At 39.4% G+C, this 27696-nt stretch overlaps 1 protein-coding gene across 1 annotated transcript in view; it reads left to right on the top strand.

Moving 5' to 3' along the window:
- The window catches only part of OSBPL2 (oxysterol binding protein like 2), a 56687-nt gene extending 29559 nt beyond the window's left edge, over nucleotides 1-27128 (top strand). Inside the window, exons 8-18 of the mRNA XM_026652680.2 lie at nucleotides 2627-2702; nucleotides 4620-4754; nucleotides 6049-6146; nucleotides 6880-7062; nucleotides 10493-10600; nucleotides 11503-11592; nucleotides 12314-12437; nucleotides 15988-16107; nucleotides 17273-17396; nucleotides 18102-18192; nucleotides 21053-27128. Of these exons, the coding sequence (XP_026508465.1) occupies nucleotides 2627-2702; nucleotides 4620-4754; nucleotides 6049-6146; nucleotides 6880-7062; nucleotides 10493-10600; nucleotides 11503-11592; nucleotides 12314-12437; nucleotides 15988-16107; nucleotides 17273-17396; nucleotides 18102-18192; nucleotides 21053-21155 (1252 nt within the window). The 3' untranslated portion in view covers nucleotides 21156-27128. The remainder of the gene's footprint in view (nucleotides 1-2626; nucleotides 2703-4619; nucleotides 4755-6048; nucleotides 6147-6879; nucleotides 7063-10492; nucleotides 10601-11502; nucleotides 11593-12313; nucleotides 12438-15987; nucleotides 16108-17272; nucleotides 17397-18101; nucleotides 18193-21052) is intronic.
- The last annotated feature ends 568 nt before the right edge of the window (nucleotides 27129-27696 follow it).

Below are 27696 nucleotides of genomic sequence, written 5' to 3'. Positions count from 1 at the left end.
CCTAGCTGTCACCTCACTTGTGCGGAGACCTGTATCTCACTCCCTTCTGACTGGGGATTTTAAGGCTGCATGGCTCCCTGCCTTACACTGTGATATCCCCAGCAAGCCAGACTGCCTAAACAGGCCTATGTCTGCGCATTTCTTTCTCTGTTAAGGCTATGACCAGTGTATTGCCTGCACTTACAAGTTACCACACAGCTTCTTCTAAGCAAGCACTTTTTTATTCTTAAGCATTACAGAAAAAACATAATAAAACAACAAAAATTCCTACAAGCATGCTAAAAAACTTACCCGAGGTCACCCCCAATTCCAACCTAAGGCTCTGATAGGTTAGTCCTTCAAAACCCACAGCTGGGTTTTCCCATCATTACAAGTTCATATCCGTCTTAGATCCAGAACAAAAACTCAGATTGGACAGATTAGCTGCTGCTTTATACAGCTTCAGTCTTTGATCTTGGCCTTCTGTAGCAGACAATGGCCCTTTCTTTAGTACATAGTTTTGAAAAACTGGCTTTTTGCATCACCAGAGTTAGGGACTTTTCATTAACTTCTCCCTAGGGATTCCCCAAGAAATCCACTTAACCTTTATTGTCCCAAAAGTCCATACTTGTCTGGCACATATTCAGTATAGGCTTTTCAACTCCCAGGTCTTACATCTGTCACATCTCCCACCTAGAGAAGTTGCATACAATCCAAGCCCACAGTAATACATACATGTAATACAATAAGGTTTTTCAAGGATATTGTAGGATTTTGCCATACAGTATCTCGGACAGATGCTAATCACAGTGTCTGCTTTTAATAGAGAACCTGTCACCTGCACCCCTGCCAACTCTTGGCATCTTTGGTTTTCTCCCCTTGTGTGTGTCTGACCTCAGCCCTTTGCAGCACATCCCAGTGGAAGAGGACACCTCTGGCCATGCCTGTTGATCAAGACTGAGTGGACTGTTAGGCACTTAGTTATCAGAACCTTTATGTAGAAGTGCTGATAGGTATCGTTGGGGTGGTCTGTGTGAAATTATCCAATAAGTCTGTCTTTAAATTTAATAAAACAAAATAAACTGTTTGCAGTGTATTCAGATGAGGTATGTTATACAAAGCCCAGTGAGGGGGAGGGGTGCCCCTTAGCTTAGTTACAGAGAAAAGAAAGTCTTGCATCTCTTGAAACCAGTCCCCTCTCTGACCATTTCCTGGTCACCCCCTTCCTTTTGTGTCCAGAGAGAGATCTCCCTTTCCCCTCACGGCTCTGAAAACAAGTTTGCTCTTCTGTGTTCGAATTGACTATCCCGGACCGCTCCCCATCCCCATTTGCCCCAAGTAGCCTTAAAATCAATACACACAATAGGTGTAGGCATACATTTGCATTCCCCCATCCTGCAGGTGGTTGTTGAGGAAGGAGAAGGAAATCCTTTGACCCTGTTAAATAGCTACCTTTCAAAAGCTTAACTTCTTGGCTCAAGTGCAGCATTTCACAGAGCACTTTGCCTGATTGTAACCAGTTGGTACAAGAGCCTTTCCATTAGGCAGACTGGATCCTCAGTGTGCGTCCCTCTTACTCATCATCCCTTATAAGAAAATAAAAATTGACAGACTCCAGAGCTTTGTCAGAGTAGCACTTCAGCCCATATAATAATGGCTTTGATTGTCCCCTTCCTGAGCCATGTATACTGCTTTCTGGAAGTCAGGTCAGATGCACCTGCAGCAGCATTCCATCCTCTTACCCTCTCTCTCCTCCCCCTCCCCCCCAAAAGGCGCCAGGATCCATTCTGGGCAAGGGGGTGGTAGCTGTGCTGGCTAGGGAGGATTTATGTTACCTTTTAGCTGGCCCAGTCAGGAATACCTAGAAAAGATGCTACAGTCCTACATTGTAGTGCTGTCTCAATTCTCTCCTGATGTGGAGGTTGCTGTGATTTTGAGGTGTGTCTGATAGTGGTTCTTCACTGGAGTTATGTTGCCAGGGTTTGGGGAGGGGGGGTGTCCTCCAGGGAACTTACTCATTGCAGAGATGTGGGGCATCCCATTGATCTCTGGGAATTGTGTGGGGGGCTGCAGGACAATATGAAGGATCTGGGGATCTTCATGGAGACTTTCTCCGAGATCTCCTGCAGGTCTTTCTATGGAAGGGGGTGGGGATGACTTGGCCCAGTGAAAGGTGGAATCTAATTTATTCTGTTAATCAGGGCATAGCTTCCTGGTATTTGTAGCATGTTCATTAACCTGGTAACTGAACGCATTATCATTGGGTCCCATCCCTTCCCTTTCTCTCCTGCCTGGATCATCCTGCTTTAAGGGGAAGGACTCTAAGGGAACACAGTCTGTCCTTTGGTGTGTTTGAAAGGAGGCTTCTGTTTGTGTGGGTGTACATGTTACACATAAAATATACTAGCTAAGGAGGCTACTTAGTTCACTGAATAGTTCAATGTGCTGCAAGGCAGGATACCGGAGTTCTACTCCCAGCTCGGTCACTGTGTGACCTTTGGTAAGTCATTACACCTCCCTGCCTCCCTTGCCTCTTCTGCAATGTGAGGCTTACCTTCCTTTGTAAGATGCTTTGAGATCTGTAGATGAAAAATTTGTTTTATATAAGGTATTTGTTAATTATTCTAATGGCTTTTTCACCCTACAGAACATCATTACCTGCACCGATGTTTTCTAGGAGTGATTTCAGTGTGTGGAGTATATTAAAAAAATGCATTGGACTGGTAAGTCATTCTCTGCAGTCAGAGGAGACCCAGCTTTGATTCCCCAGCATTCTTAGTAAAATGTTTATCTTAAAGGGAGGAAGATTAAGTTTGGAAGTACAAAAATGCAAAACCAAAGGCACTCAAACAGTGGAGTATTCTGCTGGTGCTGAAGAACTTGAAAGTGATGGTAGACAAAAGTGAAATTGACTAGTTTTATTGCTCAAGCTGAGAAATGCCAAAAGTAAGCCGCATAAATTTAAAAATTTTACAATTCTCTGTAAGGTAAGATGGTGTTAACAATTTATGTCAGAACTCCTTTTAACTTCTGACTTTTAATCTTTGTGTCCTTTAGTAAACTGAGGATTGAGAAACACAGTTTTGAATAATCTAGTATTTGACATTTTGTCAGAGCTGTTCATATTGGCTTGAAAAGATTCATTAAAGAAATATTTTCATTATCTGACCCAGTAGTTGCGTATGTCGAACTGATAATTTCTTACCATTTTACAAGTAATGCCCTAAAAGACTTCTTCAAACTTATATTCAAACTTCTTCAAACTTACTGATATATTCTTCAATTTATATTCTTCAAACGTGGGTTGAAGAATATAAAATTACATTACAACAGTTGTCAAAATATAATAATTTGGGGCTTTATTTTGGCTTTCACATAGCTTAAAGGGATGTGATACACCAGGAAATTTCACTTTCAACTGAATGACAGAATAAGGGAATTTGTAATCTATCCTATGCCCTGTTTCTCTATTGAGAGAGTTCATGGTGTAAACTCAGGCTAGTGGGCATGATCTGAATTGGGTCACCTGATTATTGTTGACACTAAGAATTAAAGAACTCTAATTAGCAGTAGATACCAATGTAAAGGACACTTGGTCTCCAATCTTAATGGTCAGTCACTAACATTTTCTTTAATCCTTTCAAAAATTTGCAGTCACTTATTGCAGTGCTTGCATCTTAATGGGAGGAGAGAATCCCTGTCTTATCGATGCACCTTTTTTCAAAAATGGCCTGTCTTTGTTTGGCTAGAAAGAGGCATTGGATAGCAAAAGAGCCTGGGGCCTGATACATCTGCTTGTTTGAAGCTCAAGCAATGGGTCTCTTCATATCAGCAGTAGAGCAGGGTGAAACTTATTTGGCGAATACTAAATTATCTGAAAAATGCATTTTTCAGGGCACCGAAACTATCTGCGAATTCAACTCAAATTTAGTGAATCGTTTTGATTCAACATTTTCTAAACCATTTTTTTTCCATTTTCGTTTCATTGAGGAAAAAATCAGGGGAAAAAATTTTTTTGTTTGAAATGAGCCGAACCAAAAAAGTTTGGCCACCGAAGAGAAAAATCAATGATTTGCTCAGCTCTAACTAGGAGGTAGAATAAGAAACACTGTTTAGCCTTGTTTGTAGGGCACTGATACAAATAGGGTCACTTAAAATTTGTGAAAACCTCTTCAATCCTGTTCCCTCCACAAACTTGAAGGTGTTTCAAAGTACAGTAGAGAATGTGTTGGTGGTTACAGCAATAATACTGTTTAGATGATCAGTGATGATTTTTCAAGGGATCCAGTTCATTATGCTATGAATGACTCGCTAATGCATCATCTGTTGCAAGGAAAGTTTAACCTCTTCTGCACCATCACAAGGCATTGAGTTGCAGTTACCATCTTTTCTTGGCTGCAGTTCTAGATAAGATTCCATTTGGAGTCCTTTATCAATACTCATTAGGCCTCTGCTGTACTTCTAATCCCTTCCAGCCACGGTACTTAGTGACCAGAACCAGGGGTCTGAGCTGGCCCTATCGTGTGTCAGTGAAGACCACTATTGCCAACCCACCCCAGAGATCATCTTGGAAACTTGTTCTGGCCTGTTGGTAACCTAGAAGTGTGTCAAAGGGAATGACTTCTCCTTTTATCATCTAGGAGCTGTCTAAAATTACAATGCCTATTGTTTTCAATGAGCCACTGAGCTTCCTCCAGCGGATAACCGAATACATGGAACACATATACCTCATTCATAAAGCTAGCAGTCATGCGGACCCCCTGGAAAGGATGCAGGCAAGTGACACTTTCCAACTCTTTGGCTTTAGAAAGGATTTCTCGTGTCCTCAAAGTCTCTCTTTAAGATGACATCCCATCTGATGAGAGATGGGTATGGCACTTTGTGGACTGGTTATAGGAAATACAAGAATTGCCTAAAGGATCAGACTTGTGGTCCATCTAGTTCAGTCTCTTGTCTCTGACAGTGGCCAATACCAGATGCTATGGAGGAGGATGAATATCCCTGCAGTAGGTCTATACATCACCTTGAGATGGTTGAAGGGGTCACTGCAGTGGGTGGAAGAGGAGGAGAGTACAGTCAGGAACTGAACATGCCCAGGCCCATCACCTTTTTAATCGCTGTTTTTAATATTGCACAAACCCCACTATTTTTAGTGAAGATTCGATTATGGCTTTGAACAGCCTCAAACAAATCCATTTGCTAACTGGCTTTTTAAGAATGGTGTGGTGGAGACAGACTTTATTTCCCATTCTTCCCTCCCACCCCAAACCCTAAATACCTTGGAGTGAGCGGAGTAAGTATCTGGTTAGTCACATGCTAAAAGACTTGTTGATGGTGGGCCTGAATTAGTGTACATCAGGGTTTAGGTGTTACTCTGGAACTCTATTTCTACTTAAATGAAATGTAGAGAACAAGAAGCACATGGTAAACTGTGTATGATAAATACATACAGTTTAGGCCCAATCTGTGTGATGCTACAGTTGTCCTTTATACCTGGCAGCAGGATTATTAAATATAACAAAATAAAAACTGTGCTGCTTTGCAAGGGACACTGGTGAAAATGACCTCTCCGTAGTGACATTGGAAATGATACCTAGTTGCTGTTATGTTAAACTAGATTCCACTTCACAGTCACTGGGCAAAAGGAGGGGAAGATGGGCAGAAAGGAACAGTCCAGGTCTCTCTTAGAGCTGCGTGAAGAGGAACAGAGAGTACTCAGTGTGATCTGGAAAAGTTTGTCAGAGAAAATGATTGCTTTTGGGGAGTGAAATATTCATCATCTCGCGCACACACACGTATTACTTATCATAGATCATTATTCCTAGTTTGGGTCTGTCAGGATCTGAGAATGTGTTTAACTTTAAGAAGCACATAGCAACTGCTCTGGCTGATTTAAAAAATGACACACACTCTTGTGTTTGGGTGCATGTGGAGAAAAGGGGGAACCTCAGGGGTACAAGAAGAAGTTGGTAGAGTTCCTGAACATAGAGGGTTTTTAAAAATTGCGATAGCACATGTTTCACTGGAGCTCTCTCTCTGAAGACTGCATCCTGCTGTGTTTGTTTACAGGCTGTAGCTGCTTTTGCAGTTTCTGCAGTAGCTTCCCAGTGGGAGAGAACTGGCAAACCATTTAACCCTCTACTAGGAGAAACGTATGAATTAATCAGGTGACACTGAATTCTTTTAAATGTCGTTCAAGAGGAGGGATGGTTGGTGGTTAGTGATTTAAACTGACTTCATGGCAAATTGGAAAATAGTTTATTCCCTAAGATGAAAATCAGTTCACTCTGACCAGTCATATATCTAAACTCTATAGCCACAATTAGCTGAAAACCCCAGTGATCAATATGGAATCTGAGAAGATAGTGATTTTTAGAATAAAAACTTTATTTCTATCTGTAGACTCATATTTTCTGAATTGTACAAGGGCAGTGAAGTGTATATTCTATTCTTCCCAAGAGCCACTCCTGACCAGAGACTCTTAATTACTGTAGCAAGTGCCTTATTGATGACCTAGTGTGAGAGTAGATTGAGACCCTTTCATCTGGTCAATTGTCCTGTAAATCATATTTGAACCCAGTTTCCCAGAAGTGGACTACTATTGCCCAGCAAGCTTTGGAATTGCCAGGAGTTGCCCAAGTGAAATTACTACATATGCATTGATAGTGTTCAGTTTGTGATGTAGTTTTCATGGTGGGGGACGTGTGTAAGCATTTATTGATCCCCTACATTCACTATGGAGACTATGGGATCTGAGTTCAGGTTTGGTCTAAAAATCCTCAGACACGTTTTTTAAAAAAAGTGTGATCTGACTTTTATTGCAATTTTAATAAGTTCCTTCTTGATAAATGTTGACTACCTAACCTTTTTTTTTCCTTCTTCTTTTTTTCCCCTGCCTAGGGAGGATTTAGGATTTAGGTTGATATCTGAACAAGTCAGTCACCACCCACCTGTTAGTGCATTTTATTCTGAAGGCCTCAATAAGGACTTTGTTTTTCATGGATCAATCTACCCCAAATTAAAGTTCTGGGGGAAGAGTGTAGAAGCAGAGCCCCGTGGAACAATTACGTTGGAGCTTCTAAAGTAAGTATAACCAAAACCTTTTTTCTCTGTTGGACATATATCCCTTAACTATATTAAAAAAAATATAGTAAATGCTCTAAAGGACCATAAAATATATATATCTGGGCCATGACTGCCTTGAAGAAGCATTCAACTAATTATGAAACTTTTCTTGGAGTGGGTGGAAGGAGGGGATACTAGGGATTTAAGCATGGGCTATTGCTCATCGGTTAATTCCAGGGCTTTGTTGGAAGAATGCCATGGTCTTGCAGCTGTAACAATTTGGCCTGATTTTATTCAAAGGCAACTGGCATTTCCTGAAACCAAATGCTATTTAAAATTACTTGTTCTTTAAATATTGTTAGGTGCCTTAAAAAAAGAGAACTAAAAATACTTTGGCTGAGATAATCGATGCCACGTTAATTTCATTGGGAAATTTGCCTCTAAATACCCCAGGTGGTTTTGATAATGTCAACAGTGTGTATGTGTAAACTATATATAACTTCTCCAGAACAGATACTGTATGCCATGGTAAACCCCAGGAATTCAGGTAAATTTATACCTACCGTTAGACATGACTCGCCTACTTGTGTACAGAGGCCTCTTTATTGAAACCAAATCTCTATTTCCAGGTTACTCCCAGGCTCATGTCTGACTGAGAGCATATCTTACGAAGCAAGTGATTTCATAAGTTGTTTTGTAGCATGGCCGAGCTATAATTAAATTAAAAAGCCTCCCTAGACTTTTCGGTAAGGAATTAATGAGTGCACTCAGGATGATAGTGAAGTAAATCATTCTGGAATTGAGCACTTTGAGGTGGTTTCATAAGAGTTCTTAAACAGATGTAGATTTAGAGAAGTGGTTCTGAAATCTGCTGCTTTTGTGAAACCTTTAAATAGACATTTGGTTTTAATAAGGTGGTGACTTGCTTACCTTATAACAGGTTCACTTCTATTGGAGATTCTTGTCTAACTGTAACTCGATGCTATGATATCTGAACTTTCTGGGGAATATAAAACATGAGCTGCTTGGTATCTGAACTGTGTTGTGATGAAAACAGAGTAATTGGGCAGCTTGCCTCTCTACCCCAATTCCTTGATATGTAGATAAATTATTTTAATACATTTTTAAATGTAGACTACAAACATTCAACCAAAATAAAAGCTAGTAATGGAAAAATTGCCTTTATTCAGAAAAGTGTTTCATTAACCTCTTGTGGTTTGATCAGTCAAAAAGCAAGTTGAGGTTTTGTGCCATTCACTTCATGGTTTTTTAGGGTTCTGAACTGTTCGATGCTGTACTTCTCCTGTGAACACACTAGACTCTCTATTGATCTAACTAGATCCATAAGCATACCAGCAGTATTGGGCAAGAATTCATTAGAAACAAATGTGTTTAATAAACTACGCTGTAAGTAAACATACAGGCTGCTTTTGGGTTAGTCATGACTGCACTTCAAAACATCCGTAGTTTGATTAGCAGCCACCTTTCACTAACCCCAATATTAAATTACATTTCAAGTGGTAAACTAGGACAGGTGAGTGCTGCTTCAACTTGTTATATTTGTGGGCCATACAAATGTTGCCATCCCAAAAACCGCAGGATGAATAGAAATATTAAAGTGCTCTAATTTCTTATGCCATGTGAGCCTTATATGAAAATGCAACTATTGTTCTAAAGTTCAGTGGGAGGCAGTTTGTCACTAAAGGAATCAAACTTTAAGGCTGTGTCTATGCAGTACTGGAAAATGACAGACCAGTCAGATACATTAAGCAAAGTTTTGTTCAGTCACTTCTTGATATAAGGTGAAGGTTACAAAGTGGTTGGTGCTTTAATTGTTTGCTCTTGCTGCCATTATAGCAAAATATTTTTTTTCTTGTGTTCTCTGTGTAAACAGAATTGAGAGAGAAAAGTTTGACTTACAATATTATTAAAATATCTTAATTGCTTACAGTGCTGAATCCAGACAATATTTGCTTCATCAGTGTTGAAAGAGGGATAAAAGATGACTTCATGGCAGAAATATGACTTGGCCAAGCCAGTGAAAATAGGAATCCAGTTGTTGACAGATTAACAGTTTGACCATTTTTAGAAACTTTTTTTTTTTGGGGGGGGGGGGGACGGACTTGAGTCAACAAATACTGTCTTTGTAAAGTTGGTGCTACAGAGCATGTTTGATACAAAACTAAGCTGAGAATTTTAGTGCTAGGATTTTTTTCTTCAGAGTAACTCAGTAGTAAAAAAAAAAATAGGGATGAAGTGGAAAGATGGAATTAAGGATTAAATTAGATTGTGAACATAGTTAAAAAAGACTGAAAATAGTGTCATGGACTCAGTGACAAAAATCTCTTTTTTTCAGATAATGAGCTGGCATTCTATTCAAGTATAAGCCCTACACAAGAAGGTTATTTTTCTGGTGTCAGTAATTACATAGCTTGTAGAATCAGGGAGGTATGAGCTCTAGTGACTAATGACACAACTCCTACTGACTTCTGTGAAAGCAGGTGCAGGCCTCAAGGGTCCCTCCATGTTGTGAGGGTTTTTTTTTTTTTTTTTTTTCCCTTTTCCTTTTTTTTTTTTTTTGCGGGGGAAGATTGCAATTTTTTTTTTTTTTCAGTTCATTCCCCCAGAACTCACTTAAGATTAAGGGCCTGATGTGTCTCCCCCTCTCCCCCCCCCAACTGGTACTCTGCACCTGCAGAGCCCATTGACTTCCACATCTCTGAAACTAGGCCCAAAAGCATTTACCATCAGATGCGTGTGTGAAAACCTATCTATCTGAGTGGGTTGGTCTGCCTAGTTCCCAGTGGAGTGGTGTCAGTGTCTCTCTCAAAACTGGTCGTGACCAGTATCCTTGATGGCAGCCTCAGCAGAGATGTTCATATTAAATAGTCATGAAGAGGGAACTACTTTCTTGTCTTTCAAAGTGGTCTCTCTGGGTCATGGCTGTGGCCTGTGGTGGGGCTACTTGGGGAAGGTTACGGTGTGGCTTCCTGTGGCTGAATAGACTTCAGTGTCTAGGGCTATCAGTCAAAACTCTCTTGTGAGCATCAGATTCTCTCTCAACTTTAAAAGGACAAATTAAAATATTTAAAATGTCTTGATTGCTACTGATGCCCTGCTCCGGAGCACATGTTATCAAAGGGCACACATTTGTAGATGATTCCATAGGCAATTTTCTCTCTCTCTCTTTTTAAATCACTTATTAATGTCTAGTGAGATTCAGATAGAACACACTGCCTTGGTTACAAAGAAAGTCCGTATACTTTAAAAAAATAAATAAAATAAAAGAAAGCTAAGTAGATACTGTTCAGTGGGGTACTAAGTATTCCACCCCACTACAAGATTCAAGGCAAATTAGAGTTTAATGCTGTTTCACTTTCTATCTTTAGTTCAAGAAGTGGATTTAGTTTCCTGGCATCTGACTTCACTTTTCTGGCTTCTTTCACAGACATAATGAAGCTTACACGTGGACAAACCCAACCTGTTGTGTACATAACATAATTATAGGTAAACTGTGGATAGAACAGTATGGAACAATAGAAATTGTAAATCACAGGTAATATTACTCATTATGAAGCTATGAGCATTGGCCATTATAGAGACTGATAAATGATAATCATAGATCCAAAAGCCTTCCCTTTTGTAATGGGTCTTCTAGGTCCAAAATGTTATCTCCTGTTGATCTGCTGAAAACTGTCTAAATTATTTATTCTTCTGAACTGGTTAAGTAGTTTTTTGAGTTTGAAACAAATATCAAAACAGTGATAACACATGATTATGCAGAAGACTGGATGGGATACAGAATCTTTCAACTCCAGGTCACGGGTTCAAACCCCGCACAGTTGATAGTGAATTGCCATTTAATGGCTCTGCAGTGAATTATGTTTAACACACACACACACACATCATAAATCACCATCCCGCTAGTCAATAATGGCCACGGTTATTTCAGTTTCCTGAATTTAGTCCAGGAATCCTGGCTTGACGTCTGGCTGTAACGTTGTTTGGCAGTAGCACTTGAGTGCACATTTACAGTGTGAGCTACCTTTAGTAGCTTTGTCAACTTCATGTGATTAGCTCACCATCAGGGTATTGATAGTGATATAATAAGAAATACCCTGGGTAGGGGACAGTCCTATATTCCTTTTCCTTTTAACTCCCAATGACTCCAGTGAGTTTTATATGCACACTTTATGCAGAGATCACCCATTAAAGTCTTCCTTTGGTTTTAACAAGCTCTGTGTTACCTTTTATGCCTGTCTTAGAATAAAAAAGAGCAACAAGGACTTTCAATAATCCAGTGGCTTTTACTACCTGATATCGAATATTAAACACAGGTCTAAGTGATTTCATTAAATAGTGTTAGTTTCATTTTAGCAAAGTAAATACATTAGTGAACACTCTACTTCAGACATTTAGATGCTGGCTTTCTAAATGGTATGCTTGTTCCCTTTACAGTACTGGAGATAAATGTATCCTTAATTTTAAACCATGTGGACTGTTTGGGAAAGAGCTTCACAGAGTAGAGGGTCACGTTCAGGACAAAAAGTAAGTGGAAAGTCTGTCTGTCTTATACTATATGGGCATCTAGTACTTTCTTTATAGCACTAGCTTGTTGGACTGACACATGCTCAACATGACTGCTAAATTTTTACATTGGTACAGACTCCTCCCATTCTCATTCATTTCTATTTTCTGGGTGAGCATTACACTTACTGGTTTTAGAGTGAGCATTTCAGTCACTATTAGCAAAGCTTTAATGCCATTTGCACCTTGGACTTTAGTGCAGCAATCTTGATTTAAAGGAGAGGTATCCAGAGACAACGTAGAGAATAATACAATTGCTGACTGTGTCCTTTCCTTAGTAATGTATTAGGACTTCTAGTCTTCATTTAAAAATATTTACCAAAAAATGCTAACAGCTGTATTCCCCAAATGCAACCTGTTCTATAGCTCTTGGTCTTTATACACTACAATATCAGCTTCATTGCTTCTATAATCAGTTTAACAAGCACAAGACTGATGGCTAAATAGTGAGGGAGCATTCAAAGCACAGGACTGACTACCATAAATGTTGGGATAAACTGAAATGTTCATCTTTGCATTTATGTTCTGATAAATGGCTTCCCAGAAGTTTGTAGTAATCAGGGGAAAAAAAGAAACAGGAAAACCTGAATATAATCTGGATTAAGTCATGCTGATTTTAATTTAGGCTAGGAAGTTATAGAAATTGGGCAGCAAAAATAAGTCTCCTTTCCTCTATAAATAGCAAGAAGAAGCTCTCTGTGATCTATGGCAAATGGACAGAATGCTTATGGTGTATCAATCCTGCCACATATGATGCTTCTAAAAAGAATGAAAAGAGAGGTGGTGACCAGAAGAAAATGAAGCCGGTAAGGTTTTAGTATAATTGTTCAGGAGAGAGCTGGTGTTGCTGTATCTCTCCCATTTGAAGGAAGCATCTTCAGAAAAGGAAAAATTTCTTGTTAGAAGAACATCCGTTGATGTGGTTGTGGTTAACTGATAGCTATAATGGTGGATATTTTTCATAACTAGGTCCCTGATACCAGGAAGTGATGAGTGCTCTGAACTCCCATTGACTTCAGTGAAAGTTGAGGGCATTCAGCATCTCAGAGAGATTGGTCATGGAGATTGGGGTTGATATTTGGTGACTACTGTTAGAGATTGAGTTACATTTTGCTGTCTGCTAGTAAGGAAAATGGCAGTATTGCCAACCTCAAGCATTTAAAAATCTGCACGAAAAATCACTCGATTGTCTTAAAAATATATGATTTTAAAAGTTTGGCTTTTTATTTCCCTTCTGCGTTTTGAGCCTTTAGGGTTCATGTTGCAGAGAAGAGCTTAAAAATGAGGGCTATAAGGTTTTTAAAAAAACAAATTCATCTTCCCTTTCTGATTAACTTACATTTAGAAGGGGAGTTGCCCAACAGGAAGCCAATGGAAAGCATTCACAAGGATTTTTTTTAGAGAGGAAGCTTGAAAAGTAAGCTTGAGCTTGATTTGAATTCAGAATACTACCCATCTATTACACAAACTGAAGCATATCAAACCAAACAGCACATTATTGGATTAAATACATGTATATCATCTAGATAGACACAATTTCTTGTTTTGTTTTTTAATTGTGTGACATTTTCAGCTAGGTTGTCAATGTACTGGACTTCCCTATTGATGGTCATTATTATTTTTCAGGTAGTCTCTCAGGGATGAAATCCTTTTGACCTCTCTGCAATTTAGCTCTGGAAGGCCCAATTCACAGTGATTCCACTATAGAGGGGACTGGTGGCAAGAAGTGAGAGTGCAGGGTTGAAGGTGGGCCAGGGGAGGAATGACTGGGCGGGGGGAGTGACCCAATGATCCATGACTTGTGTAAATCTACTGAATAGAGACAGTATCTGGGGCAAGGGCGCACTGGGTGAGCTACATCTATAGCTGAAAGATGGTGGTGGCAGAGACTGTGGTTAAGTTGCACACATCCTGTTTTCAGATTTGGGAGGAAGAATATTTCCTCACCCCAGATTGCAAAGCCCATTTATTCAGACTTCACCCTGGGAGTGTGAATTTCACTCTTATTGTGTGAAAGATACAGTGATGCAATATTACATTTTTGTAGCCAGATGCTTCTTGGCTGTAAATTTTTGGTTGACTGTCGCTGGTGGCTTGTGAGACTTGCATACAGTTTTTAAAATGGGTGAAAATTTATAATACCATTCCTGAATGTCTTTCCTCTGTATGTCTTGAGAGTAAAGCATTAAGTAGTAGTGCCAAAGCTCACTGTAATGATTCTAAAATACTTCTTGCATTTCCTCTGTTTACAATTTTGGAGTGTTTGATACTGAAATAATGGCACTACCTCTGACAGCACAAACTTACCCCCTCTCTCACGTTGTTATAAGGCAGCAGAATATTTTAATTCCAATTTGGCCAGCAGATGAGGTCTGTCTGATTTTTGGTTTCCCGGAACCTGCAATCATACCATTTCCAATTCTAAATGGAAAAAAATAAACTATCTGGACAAAGGAAAGAGGAAACAGCCTGTCTTTCTGTATTTTACTCTTGCTTTTCAAAAAATTAAAACATACTATTTATGGTAATGAAACAGAATTCCACGCAGTGTCACCTTCTCCAAAGGAAAGGATCCTTTAAGGATCGTCACTGTTGGGTTTCATGCCTTCTGTTTAGGGAGCCATCGAGCTACCTGATATGGTAGGGCTTATGCACAAGCAGCACATACAATACACCCTGTGTTTTAATGATTGAAAAACTGATGGGCTGGCTTCACTTTAGACTAAGAATTTTTTTTTTCCCCCGCTGCATTTTACACTTTGTGAAGCCTGGTTCTTTTTCAATCTTTCTAATCTCGTCCTGAGAGGAATTGTTACATTTTGTTCCTAGAATATCTGAAACTAGGTTCCTTAATTCTGTTGGAATAAGGTATTAATTTTTTTACCACCTCTTTGTAGATTGTAAGAGATGATGGGACCCCTTCAATCAGTTTTAGACTGGTAGTGCAGTGGCTGTGTAGGCAAATGCAACAGCTATATGCACCTCAACGGTACCTGTCTGTCTTGTATGGAGAGTGGGAATGTTGGTTAGAATCCTGGAAAAGTTCTCAATCTTTTTTTTAAAAGCATCATGAAATCTTTAATGACCTCTAGGCAGCCAGCATAGATGGCAGAAAGAACCAGTATTGCACTGTATTAGGCATGAGTCCTGGTTTAAAATTATGGCTTGTTTTAGATTGATTTAGGTAAAGAAAGAAGTAGTCAGAGGATCTAAAATGTTCGACTCTTGAAATTATGTGCTTGGTGTGCTTCACTGAGGCATAAGGAACATTAGCATACCAGCTTGCTAACCAACCCTCCGAATCTGGTATGTGACTACACAAGACTCAGGAGTACAGATGTCTTATGACTTATTACTTACCTAGTGCTCCCAATGTATGCAGCACTTTACATAACAGCATAAGGCTATGTCTACACTGCGCAGTAGAGTATGTACTCCGCCTGCCTGCGTGGGTTTAAATAGCAGTGTAGATGGTGAAGCCTGGCTTAGGTAAATAGAGTACAAACGTGCCTGAAGTTGTGGGTTTGTACCCAAGTACGTGCTCTCTATTCGCCCAGGCCATGTCTTCCTGTCTACACTGCTGTTTTTAGTCACATAGTGTCCTTCTGTCTCCCTGTTGCGGGAAGAGGCTCTTGTGCGAGGAAGGGCTCTGCCAACGCCCTGCTGATGGAGCCTTTCCCCACGGCAGGGAAGAACTGTGGCAGCTGCTGCCTCCCTGCTGCCAGAGTTTTCCTCGCTGCAGCAAAAGGTTCTGGAAGTTGGTAGCTGCTGAAGCTTTTCTCTGCTGCCTCCTTGCCCCCCACCCCCATACTAGCGCCTTTCACTGATGCATGTAGCTACACGCCATAGTGAAGGCAGCTTGCTTTTCACTGTGGCCTGTAGCTACACATACCTTACGTGTTGCCAAAAGTGGTGTGTAGTGTGGATATAGGTATGGATGCATTACCACAGCAGAAGAGCTAATAATCGAAGACAGGAAAAATAGGATATGGGTCGAGAAAAGGGAGGGTGAAGTAAACAAGAAAGAAAAGATTTCTGGAAGACATGAATGCTGATCACAGAAGGTGCTTTTGCTAGATAGAAAATAGGTGCTGTTCCAAGCATAGTAGGTAGCGTGGAAGAAGGCATGAAGTTGAGAGTAGGAGGAGATGAAGGGGCAGTATGGAGGATGAAGAAGAGCATAAATGAGGAGGAGGAGGAGGAGGAGGAAAGGAGAGCAGAGATACAGGTGGGGTGAGATAATGGAAGGTCTTGAATTTGATAGAATTTTTAATGTCCTCTCCAGAGAATGCTAGGCAGAAGAGTTGTATGTAATTTCTCTCTATTCCACTATCAATTATTGTGTTTTTGTTTCAGAGCGAAGATGCTGGGAATGATGAGGCCGATGATATGCCAGAGATCCAAGAGACTGTGCAAGTCATACCAGGCAGTAAGCTGCTTTGGAGGATAAATTCTAGACCACCAAACTCATCACAGGTGACTAGTTCAATAAATTAGAACTCTCTGGTCATGGTGGCTTTTCCAAGAACGTTATCGTAATGGACAAGGGTAATTCATCTTAGGTACATGGTATTCTTATAGGTAGGGCCCCACCCAATTCACTGTCCATTATGGTTAATTTCACAGTCATAGGATTTTAAAAATCTTAAGTTTCATGATTTCACCTATTTAAACCTAAAATTTCACGGTGTTGTAATTGTAGGAATCCTGACTCAAAAAGGAATTGTGGGGATGGGGGTTGCAAGGTTAGTAGGGAGGGTTGCGGTACTGTTGTTCTTACTTTTGCGCTGCTGCCTGCAAAGCTGGGCCCTCAGTCAGCAGCAGCCGCCACTCTCTGGCCGCCTAGATCTGAGGGCAGCAGCGCTGAAGTAGGGGTGGCATGGCATGGTATTGCCACCCTTACTTCTGCGCTGCTGCTGGCGGGGTGCTGCCTTCAGAGCTGGGCGCCCGGCCAACAGCCGCCACTCTGGCCACCCAGCTCTGAAGGCAGCGCAGAAGTAAGGGTGGCAATACCATGGCCCCCCTAAAATAATTGTGACCCTCTCTGCAATTCCCTTTTGGGCCAGGACTCCCAATTTGAGAAACGCTGGTCTCCCCCATGAAATCCTGTAGTATAGGGTAAAAGCATACAAAAGACCAGATTTCATGGCCTGTGACATGTTTTTCATGGCCGTGAATTTGGTAGGGCCCTACTTATAGGTAGATTTGAAAAACGCCCAGAAAATCATCCTTTGATATGAGGGAAAAATAGGCAAGTTTCTTTTAGAGAGTGTGTCTGTTTTGTGTGTCCTTTTCAATAAATTATAAAAACGATAACCTTGAGACAGCTCAGAATCCGAGAACCTATGAGCAACAAGCTTTCTTGATCCTCTGTAGCAAGGACTCTTCGATCACTGCAGTACGATGTTTTTATTTGCCTGAGTCCACAGCACAATTAAAGGTGGTAATTTCAAAAGTGCTCACCATTAGCCAACCCTGCTCTTACTACAGTCAGTGAGAGCAGATTTGGTTCAATGATAAGTGCTTTTGAAAATCGCATTGTGACAGCCCAGGAAAGGGAATCAAATGTCACTTACTGTGATTTAAAAAAAAAACAACAAAAAACGTTACTATATATGTATTATCTTTATTCTGTTTTAAGATGTACAATTTCACCAGTTTTGCTGTGAGTCTCAATGAGCTGGAAACAGGCATGGAAGCAGTTTTAGCTCCCACTGATTGTCGTCTACGTCCAGATATCAGAGGCATGGAAAATGGAGAGCTGGGTATGTGTATTTGCTAGAGATTTGGTATTTGTTAATTCTTTCTCTTTACACCCCTCCACTCCCCTGCCCATAGGGAATACGGAAGAGAACTGGTTTGGGGTGAGGTGGCTGTCCTAAGGGTTTTTACCCACCTCTTAATTCTGGGCGATAATTGTATTTCCAGGGTAACTTTGTTTTTATCACCACAGTGTGAACGATCATGAATGTTACTCCCTCCAGAACAGTGTACATGACTGTTCTTGCCAGCAGAGTCTGGCAGTGTAAGAGGCCAAGGTAGATTCTGAATACAGATATCCTGTGTTACAGCACAGTTGGAAGCACATACTGGGAAACTGGTCAGAAAGATTCTCTGTTGCTCTGGAGTTTGCTTGGAAAAATATGTAGGGTGGAATAACAAGAATGCATCCTGTCCTGCTTCTGGCTGTATCCAGTTTGAGTCCTTACCCCATCCAGTACAGTGTTTCTGACAAATGAAATACCAAGTTTAGGATTCCCAGTATGTTTGTTTGGATCATCCACTCCTCTGGTGTGCTGCTGCCTAGAAGTGGTCAGAGGTGACTGTTTTGGCTTAAAGAGAATGTGTACAACAAATGCTTTCCTGTGCTTAAAGTGAATTCAATTTTATTTCTCTCCAGCCTTTCCCATGTTTTGTTCTTTTTGTCTTTATTTTGCAATGTAACCAGTTCCTATTTAAATGTTTGTTAGACCTGGCTAGCAAAGAAAAAGAGAGACTAGAAGAGAAACAAAGAGCCGCTCGTAAAGAACGTGCAAAAGATGAAGTGGAATGGAGGACAAGGTAATTATTAGAGGAGGGGAAGAAAGTTGGGCATGTAGTTAAGGTTAGCGAATGGTTTGGTTTTTACTGTTTGATTCCTCTTTGCACTACAGAACAATTTATAGTGTCACTTAAAGCCCTTGTGGGGAAAGAACATTTGAAAAATGCAACATGAAGTCAAAATTGTAGATTATTTCATCCCAAAGTACCCATACTGCTGTAAATAAGTTGAGGCTGAAACTTGTCACAAGAACACCACGGGAGTACCAAAGTCTTTTGCCTACTGGGGTTGGCCTTTTTACTACAGGATGAATAAAACCTTGGGACTATCCCAAAGGAGTTGTTTTAAGAGAGGGAGATTCTTGTGGAAGGTGGAGTTCAGTGGATATTTCCCTGTGTAGTACTGCCAGCACCAAAAAAAAGCGGCTATCCCAAGGATAGACGGGGCCAACCAAATGGTGTCCAACACATATCACCCAATGGTGCAGATTGTTACTGGGAAACAAATTGCTGTAAAGAACATGTAACCCAAATGGTTATCTCCTAAAATAACCAAATGCCAAAAAATACTAATACAGTACTTTAAAATGCTAAAGCAGTTTTCAGCCCTAGGTAACTTTAAAGTTCTTTACAAAGGTGGGGTAAGTAGGGCTCAGAGAGGTGAAGTAACCTGCTGAAGGTCACACGGTGACTCTGTGGCATCCTTGGGAACAGAATGGAGATCTCCTGGCTCCCACTCATGAATTCACTCTGTTAATGTCCTTGTAATACAGAAACACTTCAGTTACATTTTAAATATTAAACAAAAATCACTGGAAAAATCTTTAACTGAAAAAAAATCAAGATTTTATATGGCCACAGAAAAGAAACTGATAATGAAGGTTAAGAATACATCTGTGTAAGGAAGAAAAGGAACGTTTGGATTATGATTATTACTATTTAGGCATGTTTCAGTGTAGTAACAGGCATACGCACTGAAAGATTTGGGTGGTATTTACTTTTCCTACTGTTAACCCACAATCAAGTCTTAGTTGTGGAAAGGTATTATTTTTTAGATTGGAAAATGATTTACCTAACTATTGGGTAGTGCAGCACCACCTTGTTCTTGTTCAGTAATAAAACACTTGTCAAAAATTACAACAAAAAATAGAGGCATCTTGAAATACAGTGTATGTGTTGTTATATTGGTCTGATTCACAATCTTGCCTTACAGGCACACCGGAAAAAGAAACCAGGCTATTCTTGCACTTTTTTTTTTTTGTTTTTTTTGTTTTTTTGTAGTAAGCAGATAAAATTAAATTCTGAAGCAACAGGAGGAGATTCTCAAAGGTAGAAAGAGCAGTTAAGCACCCAACTCCCATTGAAACTCAGTGGGAAATGGTGTCTAATTCCCATTCATACCTTTGAAAATCTCTTCTAGAGCAGTGGTTTTCAACCTCTGTTCATTTGCAGACCCCTAAAAAATTTCAAATGGCAGTGGGGACCTGTAACCGGGTCAGGACTCACCACTACTGGCACCTCCTGTTGGTTGCTCCGGGAATTAGCTCCGCTCAGCTGTGGAGCGCCCTTTGCATGTGGTGTCTCGCCCATTGTCTGCTCTGCTGATCTGGGAACCGCCTTGCTCCCCACTCGGTGGTGGTCGCTTTAGGACACTGCCCTCCGGCAGCGCCCACTACTCCATTCTCACCCCCTTCTGGGGGAGAGGGGGAAACGACAGTCTTTCGACTTGCACCTGCCTCAGTGGCCAACCACAACCCCAAAGTCTAGCCCCTCACCTCAGGGCAAGTTGCAGTCTGTCTCGGCCACACTACTCTGTGGCCAGGTGCAGTGCAAGGAGGGAGCGGGGGGACCCAGGCCCACTCGCTACTCTGGGTCCCAACCCAGGGACCCTCTAGCAACAGCCTCTCTGCCCTCCCTCTCTCCCCTCTTGTCCGACTATTTTCCCTGGGCCGCTTCCCCTTGGGCCCCTTGCACCTTCTCGGCCCTTCTAGTCAGGGGCCACAGCCTGGCAGGTAATGGGCCGGAGTTCTCCTCTGCTCCCCCGAGCCTGCCCAGTACTACTCTGTCCAAGGTGTTACCTCCTTGCCTCAGGAGCCAGTCCTCCTCCCTTGCTAGTCAGGGAGAGACTGCCCTCTCCTTTGCTAGGCAGCCTTTATATAGGGCCCTGATTGGCTCTCCACAGGCCTTTGCTGATTGGCTGCTGGTCTGCACAACCTCTCTGGCCTGTTCCAGCCCTTCTTCTCATGGAGTGGGGCAGCCGCCCCACTACAGGACCCCTTCGGAAATCTTGGACCAGAGGTTGAAAACCACTGTTCTATGGTAACGACAACCTTTGGTGGACCCCTTAGACATAGTCTGCGGACCCCCCGGGCTCTGCACACCACAGGTTGCGAACCACTGTTCTAGAGAACATACAATTGATTTCAACTATTGCTACCAATTAATACACAGAACAGCTTAAACTTGAGCTTCTACTGATATGCTGTACAAAATGCAGCAATACAGAACAGAACTGTTTTTCCTGTGTGTGGAAACTCTTAAAAGAGGAAGAATATTTTATGCCAAAAACTGAGTTGGCAATTTTAAAATATAAAGAATGTTGATGTTTAGATTTTTCCCTTTGATGAACTGGGACAGGAATGATAAAACCAGGACTCTAAGGTCAAGAAGAAAGGGGTATATAAACAAGGATGGAGAAAAGTCTTTGATAAACATAACTTAAGAACTAGATTTCTTCCCTTCCCCCTGTCAAATATCTAATGGGAAAGAATAGGTTAGATTGAGAAATTCAGGTGCCTTTTTACACTTGTTTGTAAAAGAAGCAAAAAATTGTTTTCCCTTTAATACATGTTTCCTTACCCACTTCATTTGCTTTCCACAGATGGTTTCATCAAGGCAATAACCCATACACTGGAACGTCAGACTGGTTATATTCAGGCGGATACTTTGATAGAAATTTCTCAGACTGTCCAGATATATATTGAAATCTCTGAACCCATCACTCCATCTCATCTGGACATCTAGTTGTTAAATTTCAATCTATGCCAGTTATTCTGGTTTTGTTAATAGCAAAAAACAGCTTTTCTAAAGTAAATTTTAATGAAAATTGTATCATTCACCAATCAAGGATTTGTCACTAATTTTGATGGCCAAATATTTAAATGCTGTTACATTCTTTCCATAAAGCTTTCATCTGAAATCATCATGTTTTCACTAAGTTTTAAAAGGGACGTCAGTTGTCTTTTTTTCTCATCCAAAGGTATGCTGTAGCCAATAGAGTTTACAGCACCCTTTTAATTATATAACTGAGAAAAAATAGCAGTGATATCCTTGTTACTTCACTTAGTACAGCATTAAAGAATCTAACTATCCAGAACTTGGAACAATGGTAAATTAGTACGGTACAAACATGATCAAATCGTGCAGAGTCAGCATTCCCTGTGAAGAGAAGTATGTGACGTTTTCAAATGGTAAGCAGAGCTGAAGAGATTGGAGCTCCGGGTCTATCTCAGTACAATTCAGTAATTCAAAGGCTTGGAAAAAAAACACAACACAGAATGTTAGGCTTACTACAGTTTGAAAAACTGCTACTCTGAATTGTCTCTGTCTTTGGGCACTGTGAGCATTACTTAAACTATATACCTATGATAACAATTACATAAAACCTTGTGTGTTGGGGGATGGGAAGGGTTTATTAACAAACATCTGCTTTTCTAAAGTAAAATGTTACTCTTAATATACAGAAAGCTTCAGAGAGATTTGTAGAAACATAGAAGTTGTGGTTCCAGCGTAAGATAAAGATATTGGATATTGCTTGCTACCACTAGGAGGCTTGGGACTCCAGCACTACTTTAAGCAGCTTAGGCACTGTTTATGCTTCTAGACTGACTTTTCTTTGGAAGCACTCAGTATATATCCACAGATGGTCTTATTTGTTTTTAGTTTTATTTTGTTTTCTGTGCATGTTCTGAAGCATTACTGGTAACATCTGGTTGTATGTTTTAAAAAAAAACCCAAAAAACAAAACCCCAATCCATTTAAAGCTAAGTGGCGTAACTAAAGTTATTTTAAAACTGGTATTAGGTATAATCTCTGTAACCACTTGCAGTCAGAAAATAGATTTATTTTTGTTGGCATTGAAATGTTGGAATGATTTGCACTACAAATCAGTTGACGGTATCTATAAATGTATGGAGTTAATTGTCAAAGTGGTACATTTCTGACAATGGGAGGGGGCTTAAACAATTAGGTTTAGAAATTAAACCAATTTTAATAGTTGCTCATTCTTTTATGAAAGCTCTCAATTTAGTAACCAATAGAAACTGGCTATGTTGCTGATAAGTTTACAGTCATTCAGAGATTGCTGATATTAAACACCAGCATTTCTTTGAGTATTCATGAAAGAATCAGTCTGATTTCCAAATGCATTTGAGGATGTGTACTTGTGATGTCATCCACAGACTAGGTTTTGAAGTGCATTTACCAGCTAGAAGAAAAATGAAAAATAAACAAAATCCAAGAGAAACTTATTTCTTTTATGTGAAATTAGGCACCCAAAGATGGGAGATATTTGATATTTGTTACATTTTGTTCATTTTTCCAGTGAAGAAGGTAAGCTGTGAAGGTTCAAGGCAATTAAGGCACAACTCTCAAATAAATTCATATCACTGTATCCTGTTGTCAGCAATCAACTTTGTTGACCTTGAAGTCTCTTGGACATGCAGGCTAGTCTTGATGATATTGTTTATATTGGTGTGCTAGAGAAAAAAATATTCACTCCTGATTTAAGTACATTGGCAATTCCAATTTTTATAAGGCATAACTAATGCATATGGACAACTTAAACTACTTCCGATCAGCTTTTTTGTAAAATTAAACCTAAAATTAATATTTCACATACTTTAAGCCCCTTCAATTTTCTTGCAAGTAGATGTTAACATAAGGAGCACTGTACTCAGCTGTCAGTGAAGGGATTCAAGTTTTAAGCCATTTTTGTAATGTTTCATGAATAAAACTTGTTTAAGCTAAATACTTAAGTTTGTTCATTGTTAACAGTGCTGCTTTAATACACATGCATATAAATAGAAAGTCACCAGAATGAAAAAATGCTATAGTAATATGATTGATTTTTAAAAATCCTATTTATAAATAAGATGTACAGGTGGGAAATCTTTTAATTCTGAATCACAGCTTAAGTTCAGTAGGTCTAAAAATATTTCCATTATGCAAAAATCAGTTTTTTATTTGAAAAAGGCTATAGAGGCACACTTAATCCAAACTGCATTGTATCAGTCTTTATAGAATAAACTCCAGAAAAATGTCACCCATTACTATTACCTACATTGCATAGATCTGTTACTTTGGCATTTTTCCTAATTTTAAATCAAAGTCCAACAACTTCTACTTTTCCCCCCCCATGGCATGTTAATTTTCCTAAAAATCCCAAGTGAATTCCATCTTTGTCTGTTTTGTTGGCTTATTAAGGCTGTATCCAAAGTATTTACAAAACACTTCCTCACTACTGATGGTTAGCGTTCATTTCACTAGCCATCTGATCCCTAATGTTACATTTTGATTATTTGTGTCTCAGTGAAAAATATTAATGGCTCTTTAAATGAAAAACTCACCTATGTAGTTTTACTTCTTAAAACACATTAACTAAACTTTGCACCTTTTTAAAAGAATGTCACTTTTATAACTTGATTAAACACTGACTGTATGTAAAATAACTGTATGTTGGTATGTGTTCATACATCTACATAGATTTTTTTTTTTTTTTTTTTTAAAGGAAACCACAATAGATGCTAAACACACTTCAGGCCTATACATGGTGTAAAAGATGTTTGAAGTGTGACTTTCTCAATAGAGCAACTATTTTTGTGGGGAGGAAAAGTTTACATATTATCTTGGCTGATCATTTTCCTTTGTATCTACCTTGATACTTATTGGAGACATACGATTTGAACTAGAATTTTCATCCCTACAAACACAGCTTTTCTTCTGCTTGAACATGCAGTGGACTCAATTCTTTGACATCAGGCTGTTGCTAGTAAAAACATAGATGTCAAAAATGTAGGTATCACAAATATACTGAAAACTACTGTAGGAAGAAATGATCTGAAAGAACAAATTTAGTTATTTAAACATTTTTTTTTTATTTTTTTTTTAAACTCAAACAGGATTCCTTTCCCCAACCCCCTAAAAAAGGATGTGGGTCTGTCAGATATGTTTTGAATGTTGTTCCCCACAATGGAAGTCCTACCATTACATGTTTTAAAAAACCCAAACACTAAGTGGAGGGGACAGTATTGAACTCTTAATAAAAGGTAAATTAATCTTTTGATAAAATGCTACTTTCCAACACAAGTGAAACTCTAAGTTTATAGCCACTGCATATCATCTAGGTTGGTCATTTTGAGGATACACCATACTGTAGATTTGTGACAACTGTTTGGGATATTGGACCCCTGTAATTCCTGGGGCCCAGATTATATAGGGAGGGGAATTATACTCCAAATTAAATAGAAAAACCACAGAAATTATTAGCAATGGTGTCCCATTGGAACACAGTTTAAAATTCTCAATAAATTAAAAGGTGAAGGCTGTGAGGTATATTTTCTTCTGCCTCAACACTTTGCAATCTTGGGGTGGGGGAGTTGTTTTGTTTTACTTTTCAAGGATTTTTCCTAAATCCTAAAATGGTTATAAAAGACTTCGGATCACTAATTTTTACATACTAATAGTCTGTGATAAAATGGTTTGTATTTGTAACCATCTGTACAGTACATATGCCTGATGTATTTCCTCATAAATGTAGTCCTTATCTCTCATGTTCACTGTACTCAATGTATCTTAATGTTACAAATAAACATGTTTGTTTAGTGTGTGGACTAAACACTACATAATTTGATAATATACTGTAACTTTGCCTCTCTGAAAACACACCTGTAGTTTGGGTCAATTGTATAATAAAGCAATATTTAAATTTATGTAAATCTAAATGGTTCTATCATAGAAAATTCATTTTTGGTATGTTTTGTAGCATGAAAAAATTAAAACTTGCTTATACCCAGAATTCCAGTCCACTTTGATTATACTTTTATGAAGCTGCTTTTCTTTTGCCTTACTCAATTGCTGTATTCCTATTGATTAAATATTTACACACTGTGTTTGCCTTATCCATGTTGCATGAAAATATCAAATAATAAAAATGATTTAGTGAAATGGATTTATTTTTATAATATTTAATAACAGTCAGTACCCATCTATAACAATCAATCATATTTAGCTTTTCAGAGAAGTCTGTACAGATTTGTGGACATAAATGTTAAACTGTAAATCTGAATAAAGGTCATTTTGAAGAAGACATGCAATGTTTGGTATTAAATATTTTTTTTAGGAGTCTGAAATGTTTTCCTGTCAGCAAAAAAAAATCTTGATTTAGTGCAAGCAATTGACTTGCAGTGTGACATTGTCTCAAGAATTATTGCCTAGTAAATTGCTTGTTTTCTTCTATAGTTTTATATGCTGAGGATATGCCTGAAATCTGTCTGGGGGTAAGATTGACTATGTCTCAGCCTAGGAGGTAGCAGAGAACTTCTCTGGGCAGGGAACTGCACTGTCCCACTGGAAGAGTTTCCAACTGCATCATCTTTGATTCAAGTCTGCATTCTTCTCTTGATTACAGCTACTGTTTGTATCACATAGACACTTCACAAACCCATGCTACCTTGTATTGTTCACTGAGTTCTCAGCTGGGTTAAGTGGATTCTTTGACAGGAGAAATGGTAGCTCTCACAAGCTGAACCAAGAACAGATCACTGCAGGAGTCCACTAGAAACCCCTGTCTCCCTCCCTGAGTGCTGACTGCCCATTTACAATTACTTTAAGGTTGCTCTGGTTTTAAAATCCACTAATGTGCTACATTGATTTTTTTTTATGCTAACTTTTAATCTAAATGACATGCCAGTGACTAAATCAAATGTTTTACAGAAGTCTAATATGTCACAATTGCCTTTATAAAGCAAATGTATCCTCTCATAAAAAATAAAGTTTGATGAGACCTATGTTAAATAAAACAATGAAGAATGTCACTAATTATACTGCTACCCTTTAAAAACTGTCCTGGATCAGCCTTTTTGTGTTTTTTTGCCTGGGATCTGTCAGGTTAACAGGTCTATAAGTAAGCAAGTAGTCCTGTTTACCCTTTTAAAAATATTGGCAAAATATTAGCAGTAACAACTATTGTTTAAATGTTTATCTGCAGGACTGATTAACATCCCCCAAACTACTTTGGAGTAGAAAGCATTTAATCACTATAAACTGCATGCAAACATCTAGCTTCTTTCCAAATACAGAACAGAAATATTTTACACTTCTGCCTTTTGTATATCATAACTGACAATTTTACTGTCCCTGTCTAGTAACAGATCTATACTATGCTATGTTTTTCTTATTCCTGAACTAGTAAGAAAATTCCTTACTATTCTTACATCTATTGCCCATAGATTTCAATATCTTTAGCTTCCCTTATCAATTGGGAACAATGACTATAAGTTAGCAATCATGAAACTGCAATCACTTTCTCCCTTTCCACTTACTTTATTGCTGCTTTCATGTCTCTTAACCAGGACTCGTTTTTTAAAAAAATGTATGACCCTGCTTTGTGATTTCATATTGTTACAGGTCCCCTACGTCCAGAACCAAAATATTCTTAAAACTCTCAATTTGTATTCATATTGTTTTGTTTAAACTCTCCTCTCAATCAGTTTGGCTCAATTGTTTTTAAACGGAGGGTCAGAATTTCATGAAGCCGAAGTGCCTTTTTATGGAGAAATGCCCTGAAGGAGAGGATAAGCATTTAAATACTTGGGGAGCATGGGAAGATCCAGTGAAGGAAATGGAAAGGAGATCAATAGATGAGGTATTATATAAAAACATCCTCACCCACCTTGTGTCTCTAGGTATTTATATAGTACTTTAAAAAAAATGCTGCTTAATCGTGATAGCTGGAGCTCATGCTTTGTTTTGGTCAGAATGCTTAACTGCACTTAGCCTTGAGGTGGAGTAAAACAGGAATCAGATTGCTCAGTCCCATTGGGTGAGATTCTTCACACCCTTCCTCAGACTTCTGCTTTTCTGCACTGGAACAAATATTGCCTAGTTTATTGTGTGTTCTCTTGCTCCATTAACAGTGTTGACTACAGCTCCCAGAACTGCCTGCACTGTAATGTCTTCCCTTGCCACAAGTCCATGTTGGGCAGGGTCTGCAGGAGTAATGTAGAAGGACTGTGTTCTGTTCGCAAGTGATGCAGTTTCTGCATAAAATGTTCCTTTGTGTCAAAAAACCCAGCATCCCTACTTCTAATGGACACAAAGATAAACCAAAGGGATGGAGGAAGACATGGGACTTGGTCCAAAGTGCCGGTGTGTTTTCTTTTAATAAACGTTGCTCGGTAGGTAGTGGTTGTAGTGTGATAATGCCTCCAGGCCCCAAGGCCTCAGCGTGCTAGGCCCAAAGCGTTT

This window comes from Terrapene carolina, unplaced genomic scaffold, assembly GCF_002925995.2.
Source record: "Terrapene carolina triunguis isolate 2854851 unplaced genomic scaffold, T_m_triunguis-2.0 Scaffold130, whole genome shotgun sequence".
Taxonomy (NCBI): domain Eukaryota; kingdom Metazoa; phylum Chordata; order Testudines; family Emydidae; genus Terrapene; species Terrapene triunguis.
Note: the sequence above shows the minus strand (reverse complement) of the source record. Positions and strands in the feature narration are given on the sequence as shown.